Here is a 15,725-nt window from a genome sequence, read left to right on the forward strand (position 1 = left end):
TCCCCAGGATCCTCTTGTATAGGCCTCCAAAACATCAGATTGCAAGCATGTACCATTACATACAACTTTTATGTGGGTGCTGGATAATCATTGTCTCCCAGTCCTGTAAATTTTTATATTTAAGCCACTTGATTTCTTGCTAATTAATAAATATTTAAACATGTAGTTTTTTAATGATGTAAAAAAAAAAAGTCAGCAAAGTATCGGAAGCCGAATTCAGGAACAAATTAAGAAACACATTAAGGCCATACATCAAGACCAAGTGGGCTTCATTTCATCCCTGAGATGCAAGGTTGGTTTAACATATACAAACTAGTAAAGAAACTTAAGAACAGCAATTACATCTCAATCAATGCTGAAATGATATTTGACAAAGTTCAATATGCCTCCAATATAAAAGTCCCAGAGACCTTAGAAACATATGGAGCATACTTCAAAATATAAGGCTATATATAACAAACCTATACCAATCTGACACCAAATGGAGATAAACAAATCTCTCTCACACACACACACACACACAGGGAAATAAACTAGCACAACCGTTTTCTTTGAACAAAACTTAAAAACTAAGAACTAGAAAACCTATATCCAAATGGAGTCTGTCACAGACTACAGGTGGGAGTGTACTATGATCAACAGCCATGGAAACTTACTGGACAATATCCCAAAAACAAAACTTTAAAAACATGCAAAGAACTAAAACCTAGGTTATCCCATTACCACAACAATGACCACAGCAGGGGTAGCATGGCCAGAGCACTTGCCTAGCATGCATAAGTCCCTAGGTTCAGTCACAAGCAGCACAACACCAGAACAGAAAAGTCCCACTAGAGCATAACCTACAATGAAAGAAACCATCACAACATCCAACAATCCTACAACAGACACTGGGAAACCTATGCTTCAAAATATACTACAGATTAGAGATGAACAATTGAGACTAGCTACAAGTACCAAATTTATTGTTTTATGTTGAAAGCTCAAGTGAGACAGACAGACTCTACTCTCTCTGTATCTCTCTCTCTCCCACTCTCAAGTTTAAATAGAAGTCAGTGAAGGAAAGAAAAACTTGCAAAATAAAAATTACTGTGCTATCTTCAACATAAAATATACAACCTTCTAAGACAGCCTCCTGCCTGGCACAAGAACGTATTCACAACCTATCACTAGGAAAACTGAAGAATAGAATCAGAAGTTTGAGGTCAACTGGACTATATAATAAGACTCTTTAAGGGTGGGGTGGGGTGGAGTAGGATAGGGCAGGGCAGGGCAAGGCAGGAGGAAGGGAGGGAGGGAGGGAGGGAGGGAGGGAGGGAGGGAGGGAGGGAGGGAGGGAGGGACAATCCATGAGAAGAATGTTCTTCTGTTGATTAGATACCTGTACTAGCTATGGAACTCTAGAGAATATACTAAATGTCACTGAAATGTATACTCATTAAAATAGTAAATTTGGTGTTAGGGAAATAGCTCAGCTGGTAAAATGCTTACTCAAGCACTAGAACTGGAGTTCAAATTCCCAAAACCTACATAAAACTATCAAGCTGCGGCTGGAAAGATGGCTCTGTGGTTAAAAGCATGTACTGACCTTCCAGAGAAACTCAGTTTGGTCTGAACAATCCATGTTAGGTGGTTCACAACTAACCTATAACTCCAACTCCCAGGGATCTGACCTTTGTACTCTGTAGGCACAAGCACTCTTGTGAACACACATTGTCTGCATGTAAATCATATAAACATAATTTTTAAAAATTAAAATACATATTAGAGTTAAAAGAAGAAAGCCTGTCAAGCTTAATGGCATACACTTGAATCCCAAAGTTTCAAAGTGAGAAAAAAATTCCTGGGATTCCCTAGCCAGCCAGCTAGCACCATTTACTTGGTCAGTAGCTATCCAGAGAGAACTTATCTCCAAAAACTAGGGGAAGGAAGTTACCCAAAAATACAGAAAATAAGCCACAGATACAGGCCCAACCCTAAACAAGTCATTAATAACAGTCTAAGACTTACAACACTGAAGAAGAGGGGCTATCTAATACAAAAGAGTCTGAAAGGCCAAGAACTGCCATCTGATAGACTCAATAAAATGTAATGTTACATCATTAACTTGTATCAACTGTAGTTACTATACTGGGTCCACACAAGTTTGATTCTGTCAACCATCAGTCAAGTAAAGTGGAGTGACTTACAGGGCCCTATCCTTGACATCTGAACTAGTGTTTTTAATAGGTTCTAGAAGAGGGGGAAATCACTGTTTCATTGTGTGCAACTCTAACCCACCAAACTCTAACCCACTGTCAAACTGGTGTCCCTGGTTAATCTTAGCAGGTCACAAATATAAATGTTTAAGAGAGATTTGTGAGATGGGGATAGAATGGATGAAGTGATAGGGAGATGAGAGGTCAGAATAGTCATGATACAAAATATTCATCCATGTGTGTTACTGGAACATAATAATAAAAATTAACAATTAACAAAAAGACACAACACCTGAGAAATGACAACTGGATTTGTTCTCTTGCCTCCACATGTACCTGCACACCCACATATATCTGCACACACAAAATGATGGACTTTAGCCGGGCATTGGTGGCTCACACCTTTAATCCCAGCACTTGGGAGGCAGAGGCAGTCAATCTCTGTGAGTTCAAGGCCATCCTGTTCTACAAGAGCTAGTTCCAGGACAGCCTCAAAAGCAATACAAAGAAACCCTGTCTCGAAAAACCAAAAAAAAAAAAAAAAAGATGGACTTCATTGGGTATGATGATGCACATCTATAATCCCAACACTTGAGGTGGAGGCCGGATCAGAAGTTTAAGGTCATCCTCAGCTATGAGCTCAAGGCCATGGTCGACTAGACTACATGAGACCCTGTCTCAAAACGTTAAAAGGTCAATTTTATGATGGGGACTTTGTCTCAAAGAGATTTTTTAGAAAAAGAGTCAAATGGCTAGGATACAGCTCAGATGGTAGACCACTTGCTCATCATACACAAAGCCCCAAGTATGATTCTCAGCAATGCATAAAGTAAAACATGCTGCTATAATCCCAGCACTCAGAGAGGATTCTTCGTTTCACACGAAATACAGAATTCCAACACAATCTCATTTTTCCATTGCAGTGCAGTATCTAAAGTCCTTAAAATCAATCTTTTATCTATACACAATTAAAGTCACTACATAAAACTGCCACCTTCAAGACCAAACATTACTACCACAACTATAAAATGAAACCACCAAGCGCAGTGCTGACAGAAAAGTTTCAGGTATGTTCTAAGCTGAAGATTTAAATTTTTTGATAATGGTTAAATGAATTCACTGGTGAGACAATCATCTGTGAAAAAGTATGCTTTTCTACAAAGATGATCTTTCCTTTCTTTCTTGGGGGGGTGATGAAACTTCCCTCAACTTGAGTATTTCATAAAGGATAGTTCCCATTGTCCTTAAAAATTTAGAAACAGCTGGGCGGTGGTGGCGCACGCCTTTAATCCCAGCACTCGGGAGGCAGAGGCAGGCAAATCTATGTGAGTTCGAGGTCAGCCTGAACTAGAGTTGGTTCCAGAACAGCCAGAACTGTAACACTAAGAAACCCTATCTCAAAAACCAAAACTTAAAAAAAATAAAAATAAATCTAGAAACAGGGCTATAGAGACAGGTGAGCAGTTAAGAGCACTGACTGTTCTTCCAGGGAACAAGGGTCCAACTCTCAGAATCCACATGATGGCTAACAACCATCTATAACTCTGAAGTACTCTTCTGGCCTCTTTGGGGACCAGGCACACAAGACATGTGGTACACAGACATATATCAAAGGCAAAACACCCATACACATACAAAAATTAAACAAAGATTTTTAACTAAAAAAAAAAAATCTAGGAAGATTTCCTGACCTCTGCATAATACTCAACAGCTTCAGAATCTAAAGCAAAGCCTTGGCAACTCAATGCCAAACATCAGTAAGATGTTTAACCTGAGCGTATGTGGTGCTACCCTTAGGATACCCTTAGCAATGACTTTCCAGATCCATACTGGAGCAAGAGAAATAAGAGTTAAACCTGAGGCCGAGTAAGTACAAACCTGTTCTTCTTCTGTAAAGGGTACTAGAGCCAATGGTGGCAGGGGCTCCTCCTGAAGGATAGGCAAAAATTCTTTCTCCAGAAGGTCAAAAGGTATCTGTGTGATAAACACAAGGCCATGAGATTGTCATTTCTCCAACTACAGAAGATAAATTACAGACACTAATTTTTTGCAATGATTATTATAAATACATTAAAGCTTATTCAATTACAATTAACTTCTATTAGTTATGCAGTACTTACATAAAAACTCCAATCATAGTCAAACATAGTGGTACACCTTTAATCTTAGCAGAGGGAGGCAGAGGCTGGCAGATCTCTGAGTTTGGGACCAGTCTGGTCTACACAGGGACCTTTAGGCTAGCCAAGGCTAAAAAGACCCTGTCTCAAAAAAATAAAATATCAAGACACCCATTGTCTGCACCCATGAAACCACTTCCTTTAAACTTAGAATTAACTGGTATCCTAAAGTACAGAATAGATAAATAAAAATCTCCACATTTCACTTAAAACAGAGGAAAGGGACATTTCAAAGCAACTGTGTCTGTCCTTAGCAACTAAACTTTGAGATTCCCCATCAACTAATAAATCAAAAACAAAGTATATCTAGAAAAACAAAAGATATCATCTTCCCTGATCAAATTAAAAACCCTACATTGTTTCATCTTGGTTCTTTTTTAAGTGAAGCAAGTGTTACATTTCAAGAGTTCTCCCTACTAAACCTTTCTATTTAAGGAGTGCAGAAGAGGAATGTTGGTCCTCCCTCAATCCTGGACCACGACTGAGAAGGAAGGTAAAAGGGACAATGGAGAGAAGGGGGAAAAAATGGAGAAGGGGGAAGGGGGAAGTCCTTTTGTGTATATGTTGTCTTACTGGTTAATTAGTAAAGCACTGTTGGCCAGATGGGACTAGGACTCAAAGATAATTCTGGAAAATAGACACAGTCACGATGTATGACGCAGGAGAAGTAAGAAAGAGGTCCAGATCCTTTTCTCCAGTAAGAGAAGACCATGTGGAAATAATCAGATTAGCAGTTATGGGTTAATAATTAAGTCAGAGCTAGCCAAATAGAAACCAAGAAAACTGCCAACAGCTTCATAATTAATATAGTGTTTCGTGTGTTATTTGGGGGCTGAGACAGCTCGGGACCCAGGTGGCTGGCAGGAAGACTACCCGTTACAGAAGGGAGAGAGAGAGACGGAGATAAATAAACAGTGCTGCCACAAAGGCACCTGTTCCCATAATGGAATCATGAGTCTTCTCTCAGGGCAGCACATCCCTCAGTCACAATTAACCACGTGTGTGTTTTGATGCAGGAAAGGGGTAAGATGGAAATAAGCAGGAGTCCAAAAGACACAGACTAAGTATCACTGTCCAGAGTTGACTCTTCTAACATTCTCAACTCTTTTTGTATTTTCTTACCTTGTAGTCTTTAAGGAAAAGTGCTAACATTTCTTCTCTGCCATAACGATAATCAGCTAATTTATACTTTGGCAGTGCTGGAGAAAGAGGAGGGGATGTGACACTCCCACCACTGGACAGAGCACGGAGCCTAAAACAGGAAAAACAGACAGATATTATGACACTGGGGGCTTTTTATATAATACAGGGTAAGAATTCACTGCAGTTCTTAAGAAAAGCAAAAAACGTCATTCTCTTAAACAGCAAAGATGATTACAAGCTTCTGCTACAGCACTCTGAGAAGTTCACTAAGTGCTAACTAGACAGTCAATGATAACTCAGCAATTCCAACACCTGAAAGATGCCATAGTTGTCTCTATGAAGCTTCAAGTTTGGAGAGTTTTTTAACCAAAAACACAAAACCAGGAACCATCAGACTCACAAAAAATTACTAAGTATCAACAAGAACATTAAACAATAGAAACACTCAAATAGGGATCATAAGATCGTAAGTCACAGGCCAGAAAAATGGTTCAGCATAAGGGCACTTGCTCAAAAGTCTGCAGACAAGAATTAAATCCCTAGGACTCACATAAAGGTAAAAACAGAACCAACTATGAAATTGTCCTCTGACTTAAACATGTGCCAAAGACCACATGTACAAACACACATGGTTTTTTGTTTGTTTGTTCGTTTAAGTAAGCCGTGCATGGTAGTTTATGCCTTTAATCCCAGCATTCTAGAAGCAAAGATAGGTAGATCTCTGAGCTCGAGGCCAGCATGGACTACAAAATGAGTTCCAAGACACCCAGTGCTACTCAGTGAAACTCTGGGGGGGGGGGGGGCGGGACGGACACCCCAACCTCCCAGATGTCTCAGTTAAGAGTACACATTGCTCATGCAGAGTACTTGAGTCTGGTTCCCAGCACCTCCATCAGGCAGCTCGAAGGGCCTGTAACTAGCTCCAGAAGATCCAAAACCTGTACTCATGTATACACACACATGTATACACACAATTAAAAATATTTTTGAGGATTATAAGGTCTATGAATACATGAAATGTTCCTGTGCTTTCTGATTGACAAGCCAAGACTAAAAAGAAAGATTGGGGGGGGGTGTTTAAAAACTATAAATTGCAATAGCCACTTCCAAGAATGTACTTAAGCTAAGTATTTAAAAGCTTTTTTGGCTACTTAGTAATAGCGAAAATATTTAATAAAGTATGGAACATAAAGAGAAGGCTAAGTATAAAAACTTAAAAAGTAATTTAAAAATGTCTTGAGGGATCAGCATAGCTCATATCTGAATCTCAGCACTACCAACATAATAATGGTTTGGGGGTTTGATTTTTTTGTTTTGTTTTTGAGACAATGTCCCTCACAGCTGAGGCTGACTTGAACTCACCACTTGGTAGCCAAGGATGACCTTGAACTTCTGCTCCTCCTGCCTTCACCTCCTAAAAGCAAGCCTGCAAGCAGGCCCAGTTTTAGCAAGTGCCTAAGGTCAAACCCAGGACTGCGTTCACACCAGCAGCTAGGTAGGTTCTTTAACTGAGCTGTTCCCCAGCCCAAAGTAATGTTATGAAAAGAAAAAAAAAAAAAAAAAGATCCAGGGCCAGATGACTATTCAGCAAAACTAGAAAAAAATAAGCTCCTAAACTAGTCATGGTGGCACATGCCTTTAATCCCAGCAGTCGGGAAGCCAAGGCTCTGTAAGTTCCTGTCTCAAAAGAAAAACAAACAAAAACAAAAAATAAAAACAGAATTAAGGAAAGTAGATAGGCTGCAGATAGATTTGGTTGGTTGATTCCAACTACACTAGAAACAACTGACTGTCGGCTGCCCAAAGTTCTGTACAGTAACAGACACCAAGGCTAAGTTACTTTAATTCATCTGGTATACCCTAATGGAAAATTCAACAGACATCCTAAAAATATATCCTCTAAACTGCTAAACATTAAAAATTAACATGAAGACCAGTTAAAATAGAAGAAATATTTGCCTATTATTCAAAAATGGCACATGCATAGCAAACATAAGAACATGTTTACATGCAAAATACTGAAGAAAAAATAAACACTAGTACAATACAGTGAGAATGGTTCTTTCCAGGGTTTCTATCTTCTTATCCTATTTAGAAACATAACAATTCTGAACATACAGAAGTATTAAGAAGCACATAACAAACTCACATGTACCAATCACTGAAGCCCAAAATAAGCAATCCATGGCTAACCCGACTCTCAGTAACATGCCACTAAGCCTTTGAAGCTATTTTGGTGGAAATTTTTGACCTATTATTTTATATGTAAATTATCACACAAAGTTGTTTTTTTTTTTAAGCCGGTGGTGGTGGCACACACCTTTAATCCCAGCACTTGGGAATCAGAGGCAGGTGGATCTCCGAGTTCAAGGCCACCCTGGTCTACAGAGTTCAAGGACAGGCTCCAAAGCTACAGTGAGAAACTGTTTAACAACAACAACAAAAATTGAAGTCTTGAATTTGCTGTTATTTCATTTAAATTGATAAGTGGGTATATCCTGTTAAGATGCGTTGCATATTTTTGGCAATCTCTCCCCTGTGGTAGTATATTATTCCATCACAGACAGACAATGCCTAGTTGGTTTTCTGAACTGCTAGTATGTTCTAATGATTCATGCTTAGATTCCTCACTTTATTACAGTTGTTGCCTGTGATTCTATTCTGCCACACCTACTCTTTTCTTGTAGCATTTCTGCAGAGAGAAACATCTCTTACACTATTTGGCACAGTGGCTCAATGTTAGTTTATACAGGAAAGAAAAAACTTGTCTCTTATTTTCAAAATAATATTCAACAGTAAGGAATTACTTCTTTATGTATTTAAATTCAGTGAAACTATTTTTAATAATGTTCCCCCCACTATCTCATCTTTGACTACTAATAAGAAACTCTTCAAATGGCTCCTGTTGGCCCCTTTGGACATGTCCCTATTAAGTCTTTGTAAAGCTTATTTTGTATCTTCTGCCAAAGTGTTCCAGGGTCATTTTAAATAATTTCTTCCATCAGTCCCAGAATCCCCCATTACCCCAAAGGAAGTACCAGGCAGAGTGCTCACAACTACTGAACTGGTCTTTGTTTCCTTTCAAATTCTTCTTGACAGACATGAAGTTCGGTGCCCAAAGGACATACTAAAGACAGAAAAGCACTTCTCAAAGGAGAAAGCCAATAACTAATGAAAGATCTTCAAGAAACTGTTCTTCCCACTACAATCTCAAAAGTTGGGTTCTGTCTGCTGGGGATATGGCTCAGTGGGTAAAGAACTTGCTAGGCAAGTGCAAGGCATGAGTTCAGATCCCGCTCACACACGTTTAGAAAGGGCAGGTGTGGTGACAACTGTCTGTAATTGCAACTCAGGAAAGGGGGTCACAGAAGGAGGCAAGTGGGAGAAGCTGCATTACTGCCAGCCTGTCTATTCAACCAGAGTTCCGGGTTCAATGAGAACCTGTCTCAAAAAAATAATATGGAGTGAAAAGGAAAAGGATGACCTTCAATGGTGACCTCTGCTCTCCAGCTCTCTATGTGCATTCATCTATATAAACATGTGCACACACGTGCTCACACAGGAAAAAAATTGAACCTGTCCTTAAAAAAGTAGGCAGAGTTTGTCTCTAAGAACTGAAGCTGGAAAATATATACGTTAGCTCATTTGATCCAACTTAAGCTTATAAAGACCATAATGTAAAATATAAGAAGTGTGAAGCTCATTGATAGAGCAGGGCTAAGCATACAAAAGGCCTTAGGTTCTGCTTCCAGCACTGAAAAACAGACAAAAAGTGAAGCCGGAAACTACTACATCTCAGTAGTCACAACAGAACTAAGATTCAAGCCTAGGATTTTTATGACTAAATAACTATGCTATAACCAATGAGATCCCAAACTTTTATTTTCAATAGCCAACTTAATTGACAGGCATTAATTTTAATATATTAGCAATCACTTTTAAATATCTTCCACATGGTACTAAGACAAAATGCTTCCCAATAGTTCCTAACACTAGAGGGCACACCTGAGCCATTTCATGTGAAAATCCTGGTGACTGTTTGAATCAGGTCTTCTTACCAGAGATTCCCTTATAGCCTAGTAGCCCTAACTACTTCCAACAGACCCCAATGGCTTCCCAAAGAGGACCAACACCTTTTACAGGCATCATATCCACTAACTATAACATGATCAGAGCTTCCTCTTCAGTATCTATGAAGAGACAGAAGCAATTAAGAAAGACAGTTGGAATAACCATTGTGATCTGAATCAAAAGTCAATTCCAAGTCCCCCCTCACCCAGATACATGGAAAAGCTGAACTGCATGTGGGTAATCTCCTTTCTCAAAGCCTACCAGTGACCTTTATCTCTTCCATACAATCCTCTTTTCTAGAAATCTGATCTCTTGTGTTCTTCATTAGTCTTTATAAATATATATCAGTGTCTTAGTAATGTATCACCTCACTTCTAGCTCTGTACTAGTCATATTTCTTTATTCTAGAAGTTTGTTCACTTCCTTACTTCACTGTAACTTCAAAACCCAATGCAACCTAGCTTCTCACCATTGCACTGCTCTACGAACTTCATCAACAGCCTTAAACTGTAAAAAACAAGAAAAATGTTCTAAGCCCATGGCCTTCACCTCTCCAGCCTACAAGAGAACTAACAGGGACCAGAAGCAGGACCCTCCAAAACCCCACACCCACACACATACACTCATACACACACACATGCACACACAGAGTCTTTGGGGTACAACATGCCCAACACCTTACTCATCAACTTCTTAATCCCCATCTCTTCACAACCTCCATTCACAGGGCTCATCAACTTTACCGCCCATCTTCTATACCCATTTATGATGTCTTAATTCTAAATCTTTCACAACAGATCTAAATCTTTTTCACACATTTTATAATCATCTTGAACAATATACTCTTATTCTATCTTCTACATCTCTTATTCCAAATGAAAATTTGACTAAAACTCACCAATTCTTTCTTGGTACACAACAGCCAAACAACTTAACAAGTCACACGAAAGGGTGTCTCCAAACTCACCTCTATCTCTCCAACATTAAAGGCATATGTCTTGAAGTTTATTTCTTAAACCTGCAATCTCTCGCATACTTGTCTTTAACATGCCCCTTATACAGCCAGAAATATTCAAATATTTTTCTGAACCTTTATCAGGAATGGGGAAGAAGAAAGATACTAGAGACAACAAAAGTTAACTGGTAAATACAGGAAAAAGCTGAATTAACACTTAGCCAGAAAAATTGTGGGGGGTGGGGGATAATTGAAGCAGGCAATTGACTGTAGGGTTGTTTTGTTTTGTTTTTTAAACAAATATTCTCTTCCAGAGTACAGCTCCTTTGGATAGCACCTCATTCACTGTCTCTTCAACCCTTTTTGAGAACTGGAAAAAGTAAGGCATTCTGACAGAACTTGTATTTTTCTTAGGAGTAATGACTGTCTATAGCAGTTTCAGGTTTACATTCTCATGTCCCAATCACATTTGCCAATGAAGCCTGAATGACTTCACCGAACAAAGCTTTATGAAGTACCTAACTAAAAACTCTGGTGCAGTAACTCAAAATATTGGCCAAAACAGAGATAAGTGTCTTTAATATGGAATTAGTTCTTTCCTAAGGCAACCACACAGAGAAAAGAGACATAACTCAAAATGGTTAACTATTTTAACAAAGGTATAACCAAAGTGCTTAGGGGGAGGTGCCCTCTCCCTCTCTTCTTGTGAGGAAACCCTAGGAGAGCTTCTGTGTGTCTTCTTCCCAGAAAGCAAGGTGTCTGTTATTATTCTCCCTAGAATAAAGTCATCTGGAATTACCTGAGTATTTTTCTGGTCCTTAAATTTTTCTCAAGTAAATTTGACTTTTAGATGTCTTGAAGTATATATGTTTGAGTGATAGGACTACGGATAATTTAGACTTTTTCTACTTTTCTTCATACTACTGTTTCCTCCAAATTTTCTTGTCAATAGAACAACAAAAAAAATTCTAAAAGACTTAATCTAAATCAAAAGTATTTAATACCAAAGCAACTTATCAAGATAGTTTAATTTAAGCACCCAGAAGGCGGAGGCAGGTGGATCTCTGTGAGTTTGAGGCCAGCCTAGTTAGTCTACAGAGTGAGTTCCAGAACAGTCAGAGCTACACAAATAAATCCTAATCAAAAATAAATAAATAAATAAACAGAAAAGGTGTTTTGTCAAAGATAACATCAACATGCAGAGGAAGTGAGGTAAGCTCACACTATCCTTCTGATAGTCAATCTGTGTGATGTCATCTAAACCTTAAATTAAAAATGAAACTTTTGATTTAATAATACTACTTCAAGGGAATTAATCCAAGGAAAATTATCAGCATATAAGTAAAATCATTCAGAAGCATACACATCATTTACAATAACAAAACACTGAAAAACTTTACTTTCCAGCAATTCATTATTTCATTTAATAAACATTTATTGAGTGCCGAAGAGTCAGGCACTGGAGCTACAGCAATAACAAACTATACAACAATACAGATCAAATGCCTGCTCACAAAGGAGCTCACAGTCTAGTCAAAGCTAGAGGTTGTGTTCTGAACAAGAAGTATTTAGCATTTCACATTTTGATATAGACACTAAAGGAGTTAGGGAGTAAGAGGGAGAAGGGACAAGCTGTACAGTCAAAAAGTCTAAAGTGGTAACATTTGAAGAAAGGCATTTAAAATTGAGGTGGTTTTTTTTAATATACCTAAAAATTATTTTCTTCATTAACTATGTCATATTGTTTTACACTATTTTGGTGAATCTGTAATGCATTTCTTGATTCTAATAAACAATCCACAACCTAACGATTCTGTTGGGTTTAGTAAGGCTAAACAGGTGTGGTTCTTCCCTACAATTTTCAATGTTCTCATATCAACACAACTGCCCCAGATAAGCACTAGAGGGAGGAAAGAAATGAGAAAATTTTCAATTACAAGTATATTTTTTAAAATGAAGATAAAAATCTTTTAAAAGAGAAAAAACTTCATTTTATGCATCTCTTATTAAGCACTGTATTTTCTATTATTCATTACAAGAATGGTGGCTTCTGCATAAAAAACCATTAAATGTTTCTGCTGTTTCAGAGTTACAAAATGACTCAATATAATCACTCTGTTCCTTGATTCTCAACTATTTTGAACACAGTTCCTTACATTAAGATTCATAATGAACATGCTACATGAAGAAAATATGCCAGAAGTCTCCAATGACAGGTCAGCTTTCTAGTACAGGATTACTCAGTTGTTTAAGGGCCTTATACACTATCTTGGCTAAAAAGAACTGATGGATGGCACAAGTAAGGCTGTGCCTACTTAGCTCTCCACTCCTCCCTCAGTAAAGGCTCCTAAGTACCAATGCTACAGGATTAGCCTAGGTAACAACTAAAAGTTTCTGTTTAAGGACAGGGCTGATGACCACCCTCTGCTAAAGTTACCTCAGTTCAAATTTATTATTACCCTGTAATAATTCAGGGTACAATAAGGAGGATATGTGAGACACTACTGACAGACTGAGCCAATGACAAAAAGATACCTGCAAATGATTTGATGTTTGATAACACATGTCAGAGCAGCAAACTTTCTGCAAAGGACCAAGGAGAAAATGTACAAGCTCTAAGAATTAGGTTGCTTCTAGCAGAAATACTCATTCCAGCCAGAATAGTACAAAATCAAGGTAACATGGAAACAAAAGAACATGACTATCTTCCAATAAAACTTTATTCACAAAACTTTACTTACACTCCAACAGGATTCCACGTGCAAACCAGTGATGTAAGATGTTAAAAAAAAAAACCAAGAATATCATCGGTTTGGTTGATTTGTTTTTGTTTTTTGGTTGTTTGGTTTTGGTTTTTCGAGACAGGGTTTCTCTGTATTGTTTTGGAGGCTGTCCTGGAACTCCCTCTGTAGACCAGGCTGGCCTCGAACTCACAGAGATCCACCTAACTCTGCCTCCTGAGTGCTGGGATTAAAGGCGTGTGCCACCAACGCCCGGCTTTGTTTTGTTTTTAATTCTTTGGTTTTGGCTAAATTTTGTTTTCTTTTTCACTATGTATTATTAGCAAGATGCTGTAAGAAAAAACCCTTTAAATGACTTAACAATTTTAATCATGATTTTACAAAGAAAAACATGTGAGGATGTACAAGTACAAAAGCCAAGTAATTAATAATAGCAGAACAGCTGCAAACACAATGGTTTACAATGCAAACTACAAGAATTTAAATCCACCTGGTTAAAGAAGTTACTATGGCGTGAATAAAGATTTAGCTATAAGAATGTTAAAATGTTTTTATATTACTGACAGCTGAGAATAGCCTCTACATGTTACATCTGGAGAACTGGTTAAATGATAGTACATCGATACAATGAAACTATTTAATATAACCAAAAAAAGCATTATTGAAAAAGGTTTTGTTTAGTTTGTATGTTTTTGTTTTTTTTTAAGTTACAAGACTGAATGCACAATATGACCCCATTTTGTGAAAATAAATATACATATTCACAAATAAGATACATAAAACCACTTGGAGAGACACACCAAGATATTTACAATGGGTACTAAGGATCAAATTAAGGTAATTATACCTTTTCCTTGCTTACTTATAATTTCTGATTTTCCTAGAAACAGTGATTTAGTAATAAGAAAATTCTTTAAATATAAAATGACTGAAACAGGTGTAGCGTTGTTTAGATCAACATTTTCAAAATAAATTTAAACTATAGGCAGTGTGTCAATTCTGAGAACTAAAAATGCTTTCTCCTTCTGTCTCCAAATGCTAACTATGATGGTTAAGAATATCTAGGAATTACATATGAAAAGTGCATATGACCAAGTAAGTTCATAAGACTCCTCAAACAAGATTGAAATCGTATAGAAGAAGTCTTACAAACCACAACCTAAACACAAAGAATTATGATGCTACTCAAATTCCTCCTTTAGGTACTGCCTTCAACATTACCAAAGGGGCTTGGTCCAAGTATGAATGGAAAATTAACTATTATTATTCACGCCCGCCACTGAAGAGAGGATCTTCAATCACCAACTTTGGGGGGGAAAGAAGAGGGGGGAAAGCCACACTATAATGTGATGGATCTCAAAATTCCATGAGAATTCCATATTCGGGGTCCAAATATATCTGTAAGAGACTCAAAGGTCAATTAATTGTTATTAAAGGCAAATGCTAACTCAGCTCTAGATGGGCTACTGCTAATAGCCAGTATTAACTCTGGACCACCTGCCTAGCCCATCAATAAAAAAATTCCAAATGCTTCCATTAAAAAGTATATCAATAGCAGAAAACATAGATATTAAAGTATCACTATTATAATTATATAAAATTGTTTAGATACATACACAAAGGCTAAAAAATAAACACTTTGCTAGGGTAGTGGAACTATAGTTTTAATTTCATTATTAATACCTAGCCAAACCATGAAAAAACTCAGAGAATGCCATCCTTTACCAAATATAAGTTACTATATGCTAGTTACATTTTTAAAATATACATATGAAACAAGTCTCAGAAATATGCACATTTATATACCACCCAGCACCTGTATATGTCATATTAGTGGATTATGTCATTCAATGCCAAATAGGACAAGACTGAACTCACCATTCAGGCCCAAAGTTTAGTGTCTGCGTTTCTGCTGCCATTCTCCGTATTTTTAAAATGATTTTTGTATGTGGGAAAACCTGTTAAATAGAAACATATCTTTGTTAAATAATGTCAAGAGAAAGTGAAGAATACCAAGTCAGAACATACAGCCAGACAACATGTGATCTGTTTATAATCTCAAGTTCCCTGTGGTGTGCACTTGAGCTTGCATGTTTGCACATGTGGGATGCAAAGGGCCTGTGCACGTTGGTATTAGGAATCATTCTTGGTATTGTTTTTATCTTATTTACTTAGATTCTATGAAAATACTAAAAAAATCACTTAGCAACTTATTTTCCTCTTTAACTTACTAGAAGAGCATCACATATGATCACATAGGTTCTCAAAGCAGTAAACTCCACCGGTGCTATTAACACAGAAGACGGAAATAGAACCCTTGGGATTGGGTATGGACTCAAGTCCAGACAGCAGTCTTAAACTGTAAGAGAAGCCCCTTGGACACAGGGAACATCTAGGGACAAATGAGAGGAAAATCCTGTTCTAGTATACTTGATCATCA

General features: G+C 37.6%; 1 protein-coding gene across 4 annotated transcripts in view; it reads right to left on the minus strand.

Moving 5' to 3' along the window:
* Gigyf2 (GRB10 interacting GYF protein 2) overlaps positions 1-15,725 on the minus strand; it is a 121,009-nt gene that overhangs the window by 79,426 nt on the left and 25,858 nt on the right. For all 4 annotated transcript variants that reach the window (XM_040753094.1, XM_040753096.1, XM_040753095.1 and 1 more), the window contains 3 exons: positions 15,164-15,243; positions 5,498-5,627; positions 4,077-4,172 (listed from right to left, as the gene is read on the minus strand). In XM_040753094.1, coding sequence (XP_040609028.1) covers positions 4,077-4,172; positions 5,498-5,627; positions 15,164-15,204 — 267 coding nt within the window. In that variant the 5' untranslated portion in view covers positions 15,205-15,243. The remainder of the gene's footprint in view (positions 1-4,076; positions 4,173-5,497; positions 5,628-15,163; positions 15,244-15,725) is intronic.

The sequence above is a fragment of the Mesocricetus auratus genome, unplaced genomic scaffold, assembly GCF_017639785.1.
Source record: "Mesocricetus auratus isolate SY011 unplaced genomic scaffold, BCM_Maur_2.0 Super-Scaffold_100010, whole genome shotgun sequence".
NCBI classification, from domain to species: Eukaryota; Metazoa; Chordata; class Mammalia; order Rodentia; family Cricetidae; genus Mesocricetus; species Mesocricetus auratus.